Source organism: Osmerus eperlanus, chromosome 24 (genome assembly GCF_963692335.1).
Source record: "Osmerus eperlanus chromosome 24, fOsmEpe2.1, whole genome shotgun sequence".
Taxonomy (NCBI): Eukaryota; Metazoa; Chordata; class Actinopteri; order Osmeriformes; family Osmeridae; genus Osmerus; species Osmerus eperlanus.
The window spans coordinates 7,466,375-7,486,538 of NC_085041.1; the positions used below are offsets into that span (position 1 = coordinate 7,466,375).

The following is a 20,164-nucleotide window of genomic DNA, read 5'->3' on the forward strand; positions in this document are numbered from 1 at the left end:
TTGCTATCCGTTTCGGCGGCGATTTGAACAAAGAACATACCTTGATCAGAACTTTTGAGGAAAGTTCTTGAGACTTTACCACAAGAGTACAAGGTGGAGAATTATGAGAGGGATATTTGTGTTATGTTTGTTACTTTGTTTTAATGTTGTGTTCACTGAAATCTTGATTCTAGTAACAACTCCTTCTTCCTGAAAGATAACCACGTCATTCTTGGTATCTACACGAAGCTATCATAATAAAACAATCATTCAACTATATTTTGTAACTGTACCAAGATGTCCAGAACAATATTTGAACCATCGAATGATCAGCCAGAGATCAGATCACACCTTTGGTAGGTGTGAAGGAAGGAGGGGGGAGTTGAGAACCCAGCTTCCCCCAATCCACATCTGACCCCAGACGGGTCCTCCCTCGAACTGTATAAAGCCCTAAGATGACCATCAATCTCGGACTCCAGCGAAACCGACCATGGCATGAACGCCATCAGGATTGGCGTTCCAAGGACGTCGCCAAGCTTCTCCTGAGATTCAACTTTATAGTGAACGCGTCACTATCTGGACGTTTCAACAGAAGAACCAAAAACGCAATTCCAAATGCGACTTCACTGAGATCCCGCAGACTCAGTCACATGACCCAGCGCAGCCGCGCTGTGACTTCAGATTCTTCAAATGGACCTTTGGCGCAAACCGCCCTCAACATCATTGATCAACCCCTGATCAAACGTAACTATGGCTAACGCTCTTTCCTCCTCGACATGGCATTGGCGTGAGCTCTGTTTATGATTTGTAAGGATGTAATCACTGACTGTACAATTTCTGCCTTTCTTTAAGTTAGACCATTTCATTCTGTTAATTGAAACCAATCTCTCATATCAAACCCATAATCCAACTTTTCATAAGATCTGTTTACCTTACTTGAATAAATTCATTGTAAAGATATTTTGACGTGCGTGTTCACTGATGTTACGATTGGCTCTACTCTTAGAACAAATTCATTCCTAAAGATGAGACTGATTATTACATATTAAACATAGGATTCCCTAATGTCCTAAACCAATATTAGGGTGGTGCCCCAGACTTTATGATAAATTAAGTATTTCTATCTTTAAACGAGCAAACCCCGCTACATCAGTATGCCTCATTTTATTTGTTTTGTTGGAAAGGTATGTCATTTGGGAACACATTGAACTAGGTATATACGGTATAATCCGCTTTTACAATATTCTGCTAAAATTGAATTATCTGGCCCTGATGGACCACAATTTTAAAGTTAATATTACATGACAGAAAACAATCCTCACCTCTGTTACATGACCTCAAAGTGAACTTTTAAAGACATGCGATACCTTAAACCTGGATCTAACCTGAAAAACCCAGTGCAGAAGTTTAAGATTAAAAAGAACACTTTATAAACGAATTTCATGCAACTTGGTATAAATCAAAAAATAGATTTGTTTTCACCTCATCAAACCTGGCACATCAAGACCAAACCTGTAAATGAAACGGCCATTTTAAGGGCTGTTAAGTAGCTTTGAGTTAGTTGACAATTTGCAGAGCTGGCAGTTTGCAGATGTTTGTAGGACACAATGTATGTTACTTAATGTACCAGAGTGTCCACAGAGGCTGCTAGTATTAATTGCACTGGACAAACGTGTTTGTCCAGAGGAGGTCACCTTCTGGTAAATATTGTGTTTAATTTATGTAGGATATTTTCATCAGAAGGATTTCAGGTCAAAAAGAGTCAGAGTGGAATATCTTTCAATATCAAGGCAACTTGAAGGTTTATTCAGCAATGGATACAGGAAGACAAAAAGCTAGACATAAAATTCAACACAAGTCAAAATGAGGCAAATTCCCTGCCCTCCATAATTCTATCTCTTAATATTTTCCCACACTTCCTCCCAGGTCATTCACCTATTCAATGAGGCCACCATGTGTACCCACTCATCTGTCTACGGACAACTCAACCTGCTCGCTCCCTCAAAGGACACAGATTCTCAAAACGGAAGCACTAACTCATCTACTTGGCCTTACTTCTATGGGCTTCTTCTACTAACTTGGCAACACCCCTCTGTCCTGTTCCCTGAGTGTCATGATTCTTAGTCACAACTCCTCTGAGGAATGAAAACAGATAACCCCAGATGGGACAATGGTGCGTAGCCCTACTATGTAGGCACATCCTTGATTCTAACCTCTAGCCTGCCGTTACGCGCCTTCCAATGGCTCGGGAGAGGATGAGAACGCAACTGCCCACGGCCATACACAGTGGTTAAGGGAATTGGAGGGATGGTGAGGGTAATGTCAATAATTGTCTGCCACAACCAAAATGTCGTTACACAAACACAGGGAATTTAATAGTACAACACATACATATATTTAGTCAATAGGGAGGGAGGACAACAGGCAAAGGGGTTTAAGAGTAGGGCAGTACCAGCGGTCCGTCAAATCAAAGAAACCATACAAAGAAAGACCCTGAACTTCCCTACACCTCTAATCCTGCCTGTCACAATCTACGCTAACACAAATGACCTCACTGCTACAATACACTGGGTGACAGCCGCTAGCTTCTATTCTAGTGTATATAACAGTGAGTTACCTACGGATGTATGTGAACCCCGGGGTATCTTACCTAGGCCTACTCCACAGACGTCTAGGACAATGACCAGTGTTACAAACACATTGGGCATCCAATTAATCACTTAAAAGCTTTCACAATCAAACCCTCCTCAACAAACTTTTACCTACTTGCTCAACGAAATCCTTACACCCCCCCCCCCCCCCCCCCACACACACTCTTATAGGGTGATGGGCTCTCCTGATTGGTCAACGAGGAGCTCTCCTGATCCTGACGAGCTTGATGGTCACACCCACTTCATCAGCAGGAAACTCACCACACCTGGGAGGAATTATCGAGGAGAGAAGAAACAAACAGCCCAGCTCCCCAAAGAGAGAGAGAGACCGTAACACCTGCACTATCAATCAATTTTACGCTTCTACATTTGGTTAAGTTCTCTTGACAGCAATGAAGCAGAGATGTGGGCCCACTGCACTACTATATGTGCTGTAGGAGCAGTGACTGTATTTTAGTTGACATCCACTGGTGGCAGCCTAGATATTGAAGTGTATGTTTGCTTTAGCCAAATCTGCTCTTTGCTTCTATGGAGACTGGCTCCCTTGAGACTCCCTTGAGACTCCTCAGAATGATATAATACATTATTTATAATATACTGTAAATTCGTATTTATTCCAACAAAAACTGGAAAGGAAGTAATGATTGATTTTTTAATTTTATTTTTTTACTTTAAATCGAAAATACATTTTGATGGTTATGGTTTTCAGATGACCTGACTACTACCTGAAAAGGTTGTGGAGTCAGGGCCTTGGAGAGTCCCCCTTACATGAGTTAAAAACAGGCCCCTGTAAGATTGTTGGCCCTACCAGTGATATTTAAGATTTGTATTATATTGGATTGTATTTGTATATTTGTTCAAGAGAAGTGCTCTGGGGCTGAAATGTGTCTAACTCATGATATAAATGTTTTTACTTTGAGGTGACTTTTTTATAACTGCTACCATTCAACAGATAAATAGAGAAGAAATGTTGTTAAATAATTTGTGGAAGTGAGCAATGAAATCAACATGCAAAGCAACAGTTTTTATTGCCCGGAGCTAGTGCAACAACATTTTAAAATGTAACAAATTAGAGACTCTAACTTGTGCTAAACTTAAAGTAAAAATACATGCTTACATTTTTTAAGCAATCACGGAGAGTATTGGGAAAAAGCTTAATACTGTAAATGTGTACAATCCCCCATCAACTGCACAATAACCATCAGAAGGACCTAAAAGACCCCCCCCCCCCTCCCAAAAAAACTAAATGATTGATAGCTTAAAGCTAGCAACCAGAGTTATGTAACCACTTTTCTACGAGTCGAGCACAGCCCCAATGGCAGTAAAAACAGCCCAACATGTTACATCGACTCAGAACCAGTTGACATGGTTGTTAGGCCGGCACCGCTACGAAAGGAAGCAACCCCGACGCAGACCTGCTGGTGTTCTTTACTCAACTTCAACTGGATCTGTCCTCGTTTGTCAGAATACTCCACTCACCTGCTCATCCAGGCCACAGATCTCCCATTGTCTACTGTAGGTTTCTCCTTGCGGCCAACCGACATGTGCAGTACGCCCTCTGCAGAAAATCCAGAATGTAGCTGACTGCCTAATCTTCAAGCTCCCCAAGTACTCGCATACAAATCCTCTGCTGAACTTGCTCCACTGGTAGCTGGTCAGGTTCAAAACCCTGACCCTTAACATATGTTTCGACCAGAAGCGTGAGCCCCTTCAGGATCCTCCAGATCCAGGGCATGCAAATCGTTGACAAGCTTAGCTGATGTCAGAGTGAGTAGCCATGGGGTTTAGATAGACAGCAACTTGAAGGGATCAGGTCAGTTGGTTCGAACGTTATTACGTTTAAAATGCCAACACAGGCGTGCACTTAACAGTGGATGACTATAATTTTTTGTCAAATATGAACTACAGGAAAGACAAAGTGCTCTCAATCTGGCAGCACACCAGGTCAATACCTTACATTTACATTTTACATGCATTTAGACACTTTTATCCAAAGCACACTTCTTAATCTGAGGCACTAAGGCTTAGAGGTGTTGTGAGGAGGAGAATTCATTTAAGATTGGCTCTCATGGCTGTAATCTGTGCCACTTGGTAACAGATAATCATGTTGATCATATAGTCTGAAGAGCCTCTATTAAAGACTGTGTTTCTGTAATACCCACTACATGAGCTTTCACAAGCTTTCTTGATTCTCTTAACCCTTGTGTTATCTTCGGGTCATTCTGACCCATCAGTCGTTGTGACCCACCGTCGTATTGCGACAACTTTACCGCATACAAAAACAAAGTGAAGCATTTTCTTTTAACCGTTGCGCTGTCTCAGTACCCCCACATTGCGAAGGTTAAAATAAAATTATTTTTATTCGTTTTTGTATTGGGTAAAATTGGGTAAACACAACGATGGTTCGTTATGAACCTTTGGGTCATGTGACCTGAAGGCAGCACAAGGGTTAAAACATGCACAGGATAGTGAAAGGACATGTTTTTACAACACAACAAAAAAGTTGAATGCCTGTCCGAGGCCTTGGTCTAAAATGGACGCCTATCTATCCTTCCATGAGGCTTTAATGAGAGACATGCCTCAAATATTGTATAAAGGGTGCGGGGTTGGGAAGATCAAGAGTACACTTTGATCCATTGCTCTGAAGTGTCCATTCATCAGTGCTGCTCATAGGCTGAATAATGAGGATGATTAGGTATGCATGGGTATAGTTTGGGATTTAAAAGTAGTGCAATTAGGATGTTTCTCACATGACCAAACCTTTGAGCCTTTGAAGACAAAAGCCGGTAATGTAACTATAGCTCCAAGAGAAAAACCCTGATGACACATTTGATTGAAGTCAATCAAAGCATGTGTTTCAAACACACATATAGTTTCAGCAGCGCAACCTCAATTGGGATTTTATTTTGTGAGTTTGATAAGCGCAATGATGTCCTTATGAAATATTCATGTGCAAATGAAAACATTGTGTCTCTCTCCCCCGACTGTTTAAGGAGGAAACATATGCTGTCTGTTAAAGTAATACCACTCTTGACACAGTGCTGATTTGATTTAGTTGTTCCTTTTGCGGGCGGAAAATATAAAGAGCACTACGGGAATCTGCACAAGAAAGATTTCAACTGTATACAAATTGAAGATATGATACATGTGACTGTCTTAAAGCTATACAAATACAGTTATTATGTCTTTCATTTAGATGCCTGCACATAGTTGTTAGTATTTTATTAATATAATATGCTTTGTTGTTTGTGAACACAATATTTTCTGCACAAATACCTGAATACCAAAACCCTGGAGCAAAATCTATGTCTAAAATAATTCTGTGATGGTGATTTCAATAACTCATTGCTGATATACATCCACTGTAATAAATAAATGAAGAACATTCGGATCCTTTTGTAAACTTGGCAAATCTCAGTCATTCATTCAGTCAAACAATGATGGTGTACACTCTCGTCCACTTCTTAGAGAAGCTGCAAATACTATGTGCAGTCCTTTATTTGGCACCATAACCATTCAAAGGTATAACCTTTGGTAGAGTAAAGGTTGTTGTCACTGTGTACTAATTTACACCTGAAGACAGTGAAAGAGACAGAGGTGAACTTGCTGAAAGATGAATAGCATCATTCTGTAACATACTTTTTTTTGTTTTACACTTGAAATCTTTGGTGGTAGTTATCATATTCAGGAAAAAAATTCCATCAGTCTTACTATACCAGTTCAGAAGAAAAATATCAAAATTATTAACATTATTTCAGGGGAATGACCGTAGCTGCTCAAACTGCTCAAAACGTCACGAAGAGGCCCACAATTAAAGTAGATAAACGATATACTTTACTGTGGATATTAAATGTTAAGTGACTCATATACTGATATATTCATAATTTCGGCAGCATACAAAGTACGACAAATGTCAACCTAGAACATCATCTTTTTTCCCCAGAAGCTAAAGAGATTTTTTTTTCTAGTTGATCAGAGTTGAACTCGCAGCATGATATGCCGAAAGAATTTGCCTCACTCTGCTCTTTTACATGAACGTACTCCGGCTCTAAGCAATCAGGCCGAACAGATTCCCACCAAAGATCAGACCGTCTGAGTCACAATGTGGCCTGAGGAGCTATGTGGGGGGATGAGTCAGTGAGGCAGCCACATCATTTGGAGATACCCTACTGTTAGTAAACCAGAACAGGGGGTCTGTTTATTTGGTCTTCAAGCTACGTAAATGGCACACAACGGTCCTTTTGTGGGTGACAAACCTCCCTCAAATCTTTTGGTGTCTCCGTCGATCGGGATGCCTCAGGGATGTATTTAGTGTTGACCTTGGTCAAATGAGTGTGCTTAAAACAGAAACGTTAAAAGTGTGAGCCCCCCCCATAAAAAATCCTCTCTTTGTGCCTTTGCAAACTGCCTGAATATTTTCTTTAATAACACAGTAGGTTGTATAAAAGAAAAATATTTAGAATCCAAGAATGTCAAATTAAGTGTTTGGCCTTTTGATTGTGTATGCATTAAGAACTGTGTTATGGAAGATTGAAATGGAAATAATAATCAATTCAGACATCAAAGCATTTATTACAGAAATCAAAATAGACAGGATAGGCTCACACAATCTGGTTAAAGTTGTTTTTCACATATTAAAATACATTCACTAGAATATGATAAATATTTGAATACTTCCACATTGCACTGTAAATAATGAAGTAGGTATTATTAGCTTAAATAAATAAAAAATAAAATGAAAAAGATTTCCCCAACAGTATGCTGAATGTTGACCTATTGTCTATGGAGGGATAGAAATGTCCATTGACGTTATTGACTGGGCCATTGTTATTTAGTCATAGCGCACTAGGGGAAATTACTCGCTCAGGGAGATAACAAAAGACAAACAAAAAAGATAGATTCAATTCTGCGTTGTGTTTAGACTCACTAACTTGGACATTGATGTTGCACATGATGGCTTTTTGCTTAACTTACCGAGAACAGGGGCATCTCGTTTGGATGGAACGTAACTTTACGTAGTACCACAGTCTGACAGAAATTGATGCATGATTGTTGTTATTGTTGTTCTGCACCAGAACATTCTGGCCTATCTCAGTGGCGGTGTACTATTCGACTGCAGGTAATATTTGACAAACCCTGTGGAAAAGATGGGAGCTGTTGTCTGTATTGTGTCTTGCTTATGGATTATGCATGAATTACCTTTGAACGGAATATTCAATTCTCTTTGAAATTGTGGAGAAAATTATATTAATTATTTCTTTTTTTATTCACACTGTAGACACGACTGGCAAAAGGATACTAGTCAAAACCTCAAAAGTAAGGCTTAAGCACAGCTTAACAACTAAGGAATGCTTTTTTTTTCTTGCAGCTGCATAGTGGCACACCAGCATGTTTCCATGGGATACAGTACACAACAGTCACAAATCCATTTTGTTGTTAAGCTTAGCAATACTGGGAGACAAAACCAGAAGTATAGCGCTTTGGCCTCAAACAATCATACACCTAATTAGTTTACAAGCACAAACATACAATAACATGTTTTTAGACATGACATTCAGTTGGTTCATTCTTCACCGGGAGAGTCTAAGGCTTTGCTTTGAGGATCAGTCCAGCTCAGTCCTTAGGGCTACAGTAGCATGTTAGACTGTTAAAACAGCCCAATAACATGTCCTGACTTAGAAGAGAAGCCAAGCAATGATGTGTGACTTTCTGGCAACCAGTCATCATAGAGTGTTGGTTCCAGGGTCGAAGGTCGTGAGACGGTGCTGGAGAGGAAATGACAGATTTACACTTCACTAGTTCATCCACCTTCCAAGTGCAGATGATGTAGTTGAGTGGTTCGGTGAGCAGTTGGCAATGTTGTTCCGTGTGTGTATTGTTTACTTTTTAAAGACACGTCAGCAGAGTTAGTTCGGGATATGTGATGTACGCAACCCATCATGCCTCCAGCGAGATTTGTATGATTCTTGTAATTTACTGTTCAATAGGTGCAATGCTCTGTGCTTTTAGAGTTGGCTTTGTTACCCAAATTGACCTTCCATTGAGAACAAATATTGTTTCCTGTAGGTTACTGCATTGTTTGGTTGAGTGTAGAGAGTTAACCCTGGTTTACAGCTAAACTCAGAAGGTTAAGGCTGGACAAAGAGGCCGCGTTTAGGAGTGGGAACAGGGACAGATTCAAGGAGTCGAAGAACAGGTTTAGCAAGGCGGTGAGAGAGGCTAAACGACTGTACTCAGAAAGACTAAACCACCAATTCTCTGCTAACGACTCTACTTCTGTCTGGAGAGGACTCGGACAGATTACCAACTTCAAGCCGAGAGCCCCCCACCTCACTAACGACTCTCGCGATGGACGATGCAATTAACATGGCCCTCCACTTCATCCTACAGCACCTGGACTCCCAAGCATCCTACGCCAGGATCCTGTTTGTGCACTTCAGCTCTGCCTTCAACACCATCATCCCCACCCTGCTTCAGGACAAGCTCTCCCAGCTGAACGTGCCTGACTCCACCTGCAGGTGGTTCACAGACTTCCTGTCTGACAGGAAGCAGTGCGTTAAGCTAGATCTCCTCAGGGCTGTGTCCTTTCCCCTCTGATCTTCTCCTGGGCACTATCCTCTCCCAGGACCTCAAGTGGGAACTGAACATCAGCTCCCTCACCAAGAAAGCACAACAGAGGATGTACTTCCTACGGCAGCTGAAGAAATTCAACCTGCCAAAGACAATGATGGTGCACTTCTACACAGCCATCATTGAGTTCATCCTCACCTCTTCCATCACCGTCTGTTACACTGCTGCCACTGCCAAGGACAAGAGCAGACTGTAGCGTATCATCCGCACTGCTGAGAAGGTGATTGGCTGCAATCTGCCTACCCTCGAGGACCTGCACAACTCGAGGACCCTGAGGCGAGTGAGGAAGATTGTGGCCGACTCCTCCCATCCTGGACACACTCTGTTTCTTCCCATCCGCTGTTGGCCTCTTCAACAAGGCCAAGAGCTCACACTGACTTTAATGACTTTAAACACATTACAATTTGCACTATATTACACAATTTGTATATTTTGTACTATTTGTATTTTTTGTAATATTTGTATTTTTGGTATTTTTATATTGTAAATTATGGCTACTTTATAGTTTATTGCATATTTTATTTTAATTCTAAATCCCCTTAGTATTTGCTGGACTATGTACCTTTAGTGTAGTTAGACCACATATTTAAGTTTTTAAGATTCCTATGTTTAATGTATGAACCTTTCAGCCAAAGTAAATTCCTTGTCTGTGCAAACTTTTATGGCGATTAAAACCCTTTCTGATTCTGGTTAATGTAGTGAGCTAAAATGGTCCTTCTTGCCCATGGCTCTATTCAATAAAAACAAGTGACCAAAACATGTCCTAAAGATAGGATACAATCAATGCTTAGGACTACAGTATTCGAATGAATAGTAAAATTATTAACTTGCAGTAATATAATACAGTATATTACAGAACTTTTCATCAATGAATGAGCTGAGACAATTACTTCATTGTGTACTAACTGGAATATAACCTTACTGGGAAATGGAAGTGATGTTTAAATGTCCTAACTTTTATTTTATTTTAGTGGCTATGATTATGTAAGTTGCCATGCACAGTTTGACAATATGTAGATTTTTTCAATTAGATATTGTTTTATCCCGCTTCAATAGACTTTACTGATATCAAGCAATTCAAAATTAATTCATTCTTTATCGTCAAAGGCAAATTATGAAACTAACATGAATATAAGTATCCCAGTAGGCTTTTTGTCTCTTGCCAAGCCATTTTTGTAAATAAGAATGTATAATGGATTTGCTTGGTAAAATAAAAGTTGGAACAATTCAATTAAAATGTATCGAAACAGGACAAAGTGGATAGGACTTGAGCTTTAGATTAATAGAGTTTTTCAAATAATGGAACAAACTAAACCTCAACATAATTGTATTGCAGTTGAAACCCAGTTCCTCTCATAAACACTCTTTCTTTGCGAATGTCCAACCAATCTTTGGAAATTGCAGGTGTTCCTTGCTGTCACATTCTAATTTCCATAATAAATTGTATGTAATCAGCACAGAACATAATAATAACTGTAACTTACATGTCAGTATGTCAAATCCTCAGTTTGTCAAAATAGCCCAGGTCATTTACAAGTGTCTACGAGGCCATTCACAACACTCTCATTTCACAGTACGATAAACTACAAGACACCATAACATTATTCAAAATAGATGTGATATGTTTGACACATTCAAAAGAGACACAACCACTATCTGAACTGACGTTTTTATTAATTTTGTCTCCTTCTGTGTCCGCCTCTCTCATTTAAATTCACACATTTGAAATCAACTGTTTGTCTTCCGAGAGATCATGACATTGTTAAATCTGATATCAGTAATTGAGGAGGCCTGACAGAGGCCTACACTTGTACTGTGCTCTTTCATCGAGTTTGTTGTTCATTCACAGTTTAACCTCTCCCCCATAAACCTGTGTGATATGCTGACTAGGTCGAAGCCCATGGCCCAAAGATCTTCACCATCGAAATACTATCCCTTCACACCGGATCCGAGCCAATCTCCATCGCCCCTGGCTCTCATAACACTCCTTCTCAGGCATTCCATCACGCAAATGTTGTCTCGTCCTCTTTGTTGCCATAGACGCCACAGACCTCTTCATGGACCATGGCGGGACCATTGGTAGGCAGTGCATCGCTGAGGGTACTTCGCAGCGTCACCCGCGTGACGCTGAGAGAGTATTTCCTTGGAGGCGCGTGGCGCGTCCGGTGACACATGACCTCCTTGAACATCTCCCTGAAGCGGGTAGACATGAGGTTGTAGAGGACGGGGTTGACGGCAGAGCTGAGGTAAAAGAACACACCGGAGATGATGTGCACGTACTGGAAGACCTCCAGGTGGCCGCTGTTCTCGTCACTGATGAAGCTCCACATGAGCCTGTCGGTGTGGAATGGAGCCCAGCATATCCCGAACACCACCACCAGAACAACTGTGGGGGGCAGAGAGAGTGAGGGGGAGGGGAAGTCGGGATCCAAGTTAATAAGCTGTACGGTATATTATGATGATCTAAACATAAAATGTTGAATTTTTGGACGATTTCCAAAGGCATCACTAAAATGTTGTACATGACACTACATTTTTATATCACATCTATGTCGCCAAAATGAGTTTGCTGACTCAATGAACCTTTCAGTTGAGAATGTAGGCTGGGAGAAACCTTGCCCCCACCTTTTATATTCTAGACTGGAGTTGCCGGTGAAGTCTTTGGCTAGTGGGTTCTCATACCTTATTGTTAATGTTGCATTAAAGGTCATATGTTTATAAGTTCTCATAAGTGTCATGATGTGGTCTGATTGGTAGTTCTTGCAGATAATAGTTGGATATTAAAGGGAATGTGGATGGGTTTTTCTACTCCTTCCCCTTGCTCTCTTTTCTTTCTTCCTTCTCTTTGTCTGTTTCTCACTCCAATTTCCAATAATCAGGATAGAATACGTAAGATGTAAACCTTCATTCAATAACATGTTTGCCTTGTAATTAATTTAATCAATTTGCAAAAATTAATATTAAATATCAATTACACTGATTGACAATCTTTCATTTGACCATTATTGCTCTGATGTAACCCATAGAGTCAAATTACCAGCATTTCCACAATGTTTGGATTAAAATTAAGCCACTGTCCAGTAAGGTCTTCATTAGAAGGGGCATATTTTGGTTTTTTGACCAATATAAAAAACATACAGTAGTAACCTTAATGCAACTGTGTAAATCTATTTCTAGTATGTTGATGCATAAGATGCACAATCTTCAATTTGAGATGTTTTGAGTACCCCACAGGGTTTATTTGAGCTCAGAAACAAATGTCATTTCTATAGCCTAAAATAACGGATGACAACCAAATTATTGCACTGGTTTCATCTCCTTCATAATTGTCATATAATTCAGTAGCAAAACAAGTGTGAGAAAGAGTGAGAAAAGAGTCTCATCTCCAAGTTTCTAATCCACAATCAGCAGGAACACAATTCTGACATTGACGTGTTGGAACAGATGCAAAGTTGAATACATTCAGTGTGATAAAGAAGGAGTCAAGTAGTTGGATGTGTTAGATAGGAAGATGGCACAAGGAGACACTGGAGGCAGAGAAGGTACTATTGCAATCATTACAGACAGATGTAATACCTATTTTTTAGGTATGGTACATTTTTTGTTTGATGCTAAAAATAGCAACATAACAATGACACATTAACAGTTAGAAATGTAATTCAATAATAATATAACATTTAATATATTTTCTAAAATATTTTTGTTGTTGTTGACTAAATGCATAGACAGGTGTGAACCACCAGTATGCTTGTCAGAATTTCAATTTCAATATATAACATTATTTAGAAAGAGTCCATGATATATAGTTTTGTGGAAAGGTAGATTACAGTACACACTAACAAAAGCATGTTGGAGTTTGGAGAGGACATCCATAGAGATGTTGTTCTCGTTGAAAACCAGCATTCTGCACATTACAGACTACTCTCTGTGTGGCATGTGACTTTAGACTTCTGTGAACATCTCTGGATATTTATATAAGGGTGCCTTTTTATTGGATTCCAGTCATGAATGATCTAGTAGGGAGTCTAGAAGCAAGGAGGTATACAGACAGATAAAACCTTTAGTGACAAAATTATAGACTTATTGGCTCTGATCCACAAATGTCCCTCTAGAGCATTTGGTGATATTTCCAAAGCCAAACAGCCCATAGCAATTTTTTCATTCTTTGCAGTTAAAAAAGACTTGGTTCGGATTAGATATATTCATCAAATATGCTTAGAAATATTATCAGTCTTCCCTGGAATAGCTCCTTCAAGGGCTTTACTTTCATGGTCCCACCTGTGTCATTGTGCATTACTATGATTTTGCACTTGTGGGCCCTCAACCAGATCCTTAAGAAGTTTTTTTAAATCTAAAATATGGCTGATTCCCCTCATGGTAGCTAAAGACTGTCATAGTCCATGCAAAAACAGTTTTACACTCCCCTGAGAATGACTTAGCACTAAGCACAAAATACAGCAGGAATTATCTTCAAAGGGGAAGGATATTATGAATATCAATACGTGGTTATGTGCATCAAAAGTCTATCTTCTGCACTACATCTAAAATCTGTATAGTGACCCTGGGGAAGCAAGGGTTTTATAATTCCTAACTGTCCTGTCAGACCTATTCATCAATTACACAAATTGACATTGCTAAAACCATTTATTTTTTGAAGCAGCTAAACGGAAGAAGATTATGTTAAACACATGAGCAATAATATGATCCTTTCATGGTGACTTGATTCAACCATCAACAGCACAACAACATGTAAAACTTTGTTGTGTGCATTTTGCTATCTAAAATCACATTCAGTGTAATGTCTCGTCAACAGATACTATAGCTAAATTAGTTAATTCATCACCTAGATCAGTACCTTTCCATCTAATCTTCAATTTGAAGAACAGACAGTACGCTTTAAAGCCACACCAAAGGAAATTATTAGCCAAAGACGAGGACTTGATGGTGTTTTCAATTAATGGCCTCTAAGCCTGGTGGGAGTCAGGTGGCTGAGCGGTTAGGGAAGCGGGCTAGTAATCCAAAGGTTGCCAGTTCAATTCCTGGTCATGCCAACTGATGTTGTGTCCTTGGGCAAGGCACTTCACCCTACTTGCCTCGGGGAGAATGTCCCTGTACTTACTGTAAGTCGCTCTGGATAAGAGCGTCTGCTAAATGTAAGCCTACATTTTATGAAAGAACTGCATGAAACACAAAGTTTTATGAAGGAGATTTGCCAGCTAATTCAGTTCAAAACCTACTGTTTACCTGCATTTCATATTTTATCATTTAATTGAGCAATGAGCCGATCAAACATCTCAGAGGAGGTTACTTTAGTAGCTAATTACTGTACCTAAAGCTGAGAATTAACTTTTAACTCAGCCATGACTGAGTAAAATACGTTTTTCCAGATTTTCCATAAACCAAACCCAAATAGTAATTGACTTCTAGAGGATTTTGCATCCTTTTCAAAAGTGTGTCTAAAGGTTGCCTTGCTGGCCATGGAGCAAATGATTACAGCCACGTTCATCATTAGAACAGACTCGGAAAGAAACTGGAAACGTTTATTTGAACAGGAAGACTTACCAAGAGATCTCAGACATACGTTTCAATAAAACCTTAAGGCACACAGACCCACTGGAGAGACCCTTTAAACTGAATATTCCACTGAGAAGAGAAGGAATCAGAGACATGTTTGGGCCCTCAAGGATAAACATCATAAAAAATTGAGATAAAGTATCCACGGAGGTACTAGGGAGACAGAGAGACGAAGGCGCAACACTCACACAGCATCTTTGTGACCTGTCGACGTCGAGCTTTCTGCTGCTGGCTGCGGACGTTGCAGTAGCCATCTTGCCCCAGCCCTGACTTGGCCTCCAGTGCCTGAAGCATCTTCTCTTGTTTTAGCTGCAGGCCAATCAGAAGGTAGAGTGTGCTGATGGTCAGCATGGGCAGTGCAAAGAACAGCAGTGTAGTCACCTGAATGGTCAGGTTGTAAATCCACTTTGGCTTCACGAGCATGCAGATGGCCGACTCGGCGATCACTCCGTCGGGGTGCCCCGAGTGGGCGGCCAGGGTTTTGATGCCGTGGAGGCTGGTGTTGGGGATGGCACACAGTACCGACGTGGCCCACACGGTCAGAATGACGCGTTTGGCGTGGGTGCGCGTCACCACGTACTTGGCGCGCAGGGGGTGGACCACGGCGATGTAGCGCTCCACGCTCAGCGCCGTGACGTTGAGGATGGAGGCGAAGCAGACCATCTCGAACAGGAAGGTCTTGAAGTAGCAGGCGCCCTTGCCCAGGATGAAGGGGTAGTTCTTCCACATCTCGTACAGCTCCAGGGGCATTCCCAGCAGCAGCACCAGCAGGTCGGACACGGCCAGGCTGAACAGGTAGTAGTTGGTCGGGGTCCACATGACCTTGTTGCGCGCGATGACGGTGCAGGTGAGGACGTTTCCCACGGCACCCACCAGGAAGATCGCGAGGTAGGTGAGGCAGACGGGGAGGAAGACAGCAGAGCGACGAGGGCCCAGGTACTTCTCCAGGTACTCCTCCTGGGTCAGGCACGCGTCCCCCAGATCCATGCTGTCGTTCAGGTCAAAGGTCAAGTTGGCGCATCTCACTTCCTCCGGGCAGCGCCAGGTGTTGTTTTCCAACGTGACGAAAGAGCAGTTGTACCTGGTCGTCATGATTAATCTGCTTGGGGAAAAAGGAGATCAACTTAATCCATTTAGAAAGCTTTTCTATTAACAATGAGGTCATTCGGGATGAAACTGGGCTAAAGTTGAACCACCAGCTGTTTAGTGCCCCCAGGGGTGGATTTCAACTAGGAAGCTTTGCTTTCGCGCTTCAATTACCACAAATCACTGTAAAAGATATGTATGTAATTTAAAGACTGATTTTCGACGATCACACAAGGGACTATGCACCTCTGGTGTCCTCAGTGTATCAACAAGCTGTTGCTCATCTGCTGTTTGTGTTGCTTTTGACAGGGCTGTTGATTTTCGGGGAGTGGGGGAGGGGGGACTGGTAAACCTTATCAATACTTATTTGATTATACCCTTGCCTCTGGTCAATGCAAATGTTCATGAGAAACTAATGCTAATCGACATCAAATGCACTCAAACAGCATTTGACAGTGGGCTCGCAACTACGACACCCTTTTTCTGTCTTTGCCCTCACATGGCTGTATACTGCATGTGTCCTGCAAGGTGAGCATAAACTGCATGTGAAGCCCTTCCACGGTCTATGTGTCAAAGGATTTCAACATGTTCGGTCTTTTACCTTTTACTAACCAGGCAGGCTGATTAGGAGCAAATCACAAGTACAAACCTATGAACAGGTGACAGCTGTATTGACAGGACCGCTGTTGCACTTTTGTTAGAGGAAACCCCACTAGAGAAATAGTTGTTTTTCTGACAGGACAAAACATTCAGGGACTCCTGCTTTGATGTTCTAGACTTTTGAAACAACAAAGGGAGGTTATTAAGTCATTTTTACAGAAGTCTTTGGAAGAGGACATTGAGAAGGGGACTAAAATTGGATATCAAAAGAAAATGTACAAAATAATGATGGGCTCTACCTGCTAAAAAGGTGAATATGCTTTCAGTTATACTTCTGACATCCAGTCAAGTTTCTCATTTTAAACAACAAAGGGATTGAATCCACTGATACAGTGTCTTTGGGTGAGAACTTCTGAGGAAATAAAATAAATACAAAATTACAAGAATGTATTGAAAAATGAAGTGAAATGAATGAAAATTCAATTTTACATTTTAATTAGACTTCTTATCTTCAGTTCTTTTGACAATTGCTCCAAAAGTCTTCTCAATTTGGAGAATGTAATACACATTTAAACATGGTGATTCAATTCATATAATAATTCATTTGGGAAAATACATTTTCAAATTGAATTGATGCAAAAAAATAAAAGTTTGAGGATAAAGAGGCAAAAAATAAAATACAAAATAAACGTTGAACAATTCATGTTTTTTCGCATATGAGAACTAAATCCTTTTAATACACTTTGTGCTGTTGGTAGATCTGATGGCTACAGGACAGTAATTCCTTATACAAAGCAATTACAACCCCTATCACCACTGCATTGTTGGAGTCAACCTTCAATTTAGCAAGTTAGTAACTAAATCAGTAGGCAACCGCTGTCATGTCACTGATCCTCCACATTCCCATTTCTTTACTGGATTTGGATTCTTCAACCTGTCCTCCATTGTTGAGACCATGCCTGTGTTCCAAAACAATATTCTGAGCATTTACAAAGCCTCATACATATTAATTGGATAATCTTCCCCGTGTACTGCTTTGAAGAATGAATAGATTACAAAAGGAAACCTCCTTGCCCCATGCATTATTCATATTCAACCTAACCTTTTTGTATGCATTTCTTGAAATGTAAGTTGGATGATAACAACCTGCACTGTTTGCTTAACTCACAAACCTCAGACAGGTCTTGGAAACTGTACAGACTTCACAAACATGCGTCACAGATGAACACATGAGACAGTTCAAAATGTAAATATTTGTCTCCCCCTAAATTGCACATCCAGAATCAAGTATCAATAATGAGTACGGTTCATTCCCTACTTCCACATGCTAGTGTTAACGGCTCCAGCCTTGAAACTATGACTGAGATTTATTTGGATGAGAATGATATTCAGTGAAGATGTACAGTGATAGAGAGCGGTGACACACCCCAATTACACTGATCAACGGGATCAGTGTGAGGACGCTGTGCTTCCTCTTTAGTCGGCATCCACTGTACAGGCTAAGAAATCTCGACGATTACATCTCTGCATGCACAGCAGCTGGTATTAGAAATGAAGTATTTGTGTTTATCTTGTGACGTCGGAAGTTCATTTCGCAGTTTGCTTGTTGAATTAAACCTTTGAAGTGTTGCGCGTGCAAAATAAAATTGCGATTTAACATCTTCTGAGCTTCTTGTCAACCCTGCCCTTGGTCAAAATTGCTGAGTCATTTTGAAGTCATTTACAGTTATTTTATAATAATAACATGTCACCCCAGGGAAAAGGATCAATCTGCCAACAGCTCGAAACAACACAATCATTTATTCTCTTCTAAAGTCCTGACTCTCTGCCTGTCTGCCTAGCGGCAACTGCATTAGACAGCAAATATTTTGACATCCACACCCCTCTGGGTTTGGTAGTAACTGTGTTTAGCTGTGGTGTTGTCTTTGGCCTTTTCATCCAAATGTTTTGTAGTCAGAAGCACAACGTTGTATTGAAATGACTTGATTGGTAGACTTGATTTTATCCAATTAAAATGGAACTTAACTTTTCTACAGTATAACCTGAAGTGAACGTTTTATTAACAGGGAGGTAAGAGAGAGCTCTCAATTTAATCAAAACCCCTCAGCATTAGGGCCAAAATGAGCCTATAGGGCTAAGGAGCTCTGTAAAAGCCTCAGAGCAAAATGAGAAATTAATGAATAATTCATTAAGATAATGTAGTCTTGAAAACCCTGGAACGATATTTCGATTGTCATAAATAGCTAACTAGGTTACCAGAAAAAGAACTTGGTCTTAATAAGTATTCACAACCACATCTGATTTACCTGTAACTACTTGATTATGAGTAAAATGGTTCCATCTGTTTTGATTGACAGGTACCTTCATTCTCATCTGGTAGAATTGTGTGACAAAATGGAAGAATGGACTACACTAACTGTTCTAAGGGTACAGTGTCTTATCACAATGCATATGAGGGTTGGTTAAAGGGTCCCCATTTTTATTGCTTATCTTTTATTACAATGCCATGGGCAGTCACTGCGACAACCGACTACTCATATCTCAATTGATTAAAGTTTGGTGATGCTGATTCATTCGCTTTCTTTCTAAAAGTACCACAGAAAAGCATAAAAACCTGGAATTTGCTAACCAAATAATTTTAGGATATGCTGAGAGTAATGGGATAAATCAGTCACTGATTATCAATACAATACGTCTTAATTAGTGCAGCTGTGTAGTTTTGTCACTTTAGAAAGATGAGGAACACATCATATTAAAACTGTGCGTATTATTCAGAGTCAGAGACTGCATGGGTAGTTTGAATGGAACGGGAATTAACAATTCTTTATAACAATGATTATTATTGAAACGGGTTGTAAAACATGCATTGCACCCCCCCAAAAAAATTGTCGAGTTGAATCTGTAAATCAATGTGTTTCTTACCTTTTCTTCTTTTTGCAATTCAATTCAATTGTTATGTGCATATATCCTTGCTCTCACACAAACGTTCGTCTCCAGTGTTGGAAATGTGACTACTGCTCTCCCTCACATATTCTCTAACTGTCCTTCTAGTATTCTATACACTGAGTGTACTTTGGTTCATGGCTCAATCGCTCTCACTCTCTCTTCCTCTCTCTTCCTCTCTCTCTCTCTCTCTCTCTTCCTCACTCCCCCTCTCCCCCTCTCTCTCTTACTCTCTAATGCTGCTCTGTTCAGCCCCTCCTTCTCTGTCTTTCTCTCAATCCCTATGTTCCGCTACACTCTCTCTCTCTCTCTCTCTCTCTCTCTCTCTCTCTCTCTCTCTCTCTCTCTCTCTCACACATTCACTTTCTGACTTGCTCGGGCACATAACCATAATCACTGTGCAGACTCATGCTGCCAAACATGCTTGCAAGTCTAGGGTCATTCAGGAAAAAGGGGGGGTGTATATACATACACCGAGTGTCCCCTAATGCATGAAGAGGCTTGCATCTGCCCAGCGTCAACACTGCATCATCACTGAACGGACTTGTGACTATCCACACTCGACTTTGCTCTCATGTTGTTGTCACCCATCAAAAAAAAAAAATTGTTAACCACTATTTTTCCTTCTGTATAAAACTGTATATAAAAATACAAATGTAGGCTTTGCTTTTCTACGTTCCACTCATGTGGTTTGATATTAG

At 40.4% G+C, this 20,164-nt stretch overlaps 1 protein-coding gene across 1 annotated transcript; it reads right to left on the bottom strand.

The window, feature by feature from the left end:
* Positions 1-11,108: 11,108 nt before the first annotated feature.
* nmur1a (neuromedin U receptor 1a) lies at positions 11,109-19,555 on the bottom strand. The gene is made up of 3 exons (XM_062450623.1): positions 19,443-19,555; positions 15,023-15,933; positions 11,109-11,646 (listed from the first exon to the last, which is right to left on the bottom strand). Exons 1-3 carry the CDS (start codon positions 19,481-19,483, stop codon positions 11,264-11,266), a joined length of 1,335 nt encoding a protein of 444 aa, XP_062306607.1. The 5' UTR covers positions 19,484-19,555; the 3' UTR covers positions 11,109-11,263.
* Between the last annotated feature and the right edge of the window lie 609 nt (positions 19,556-20,164).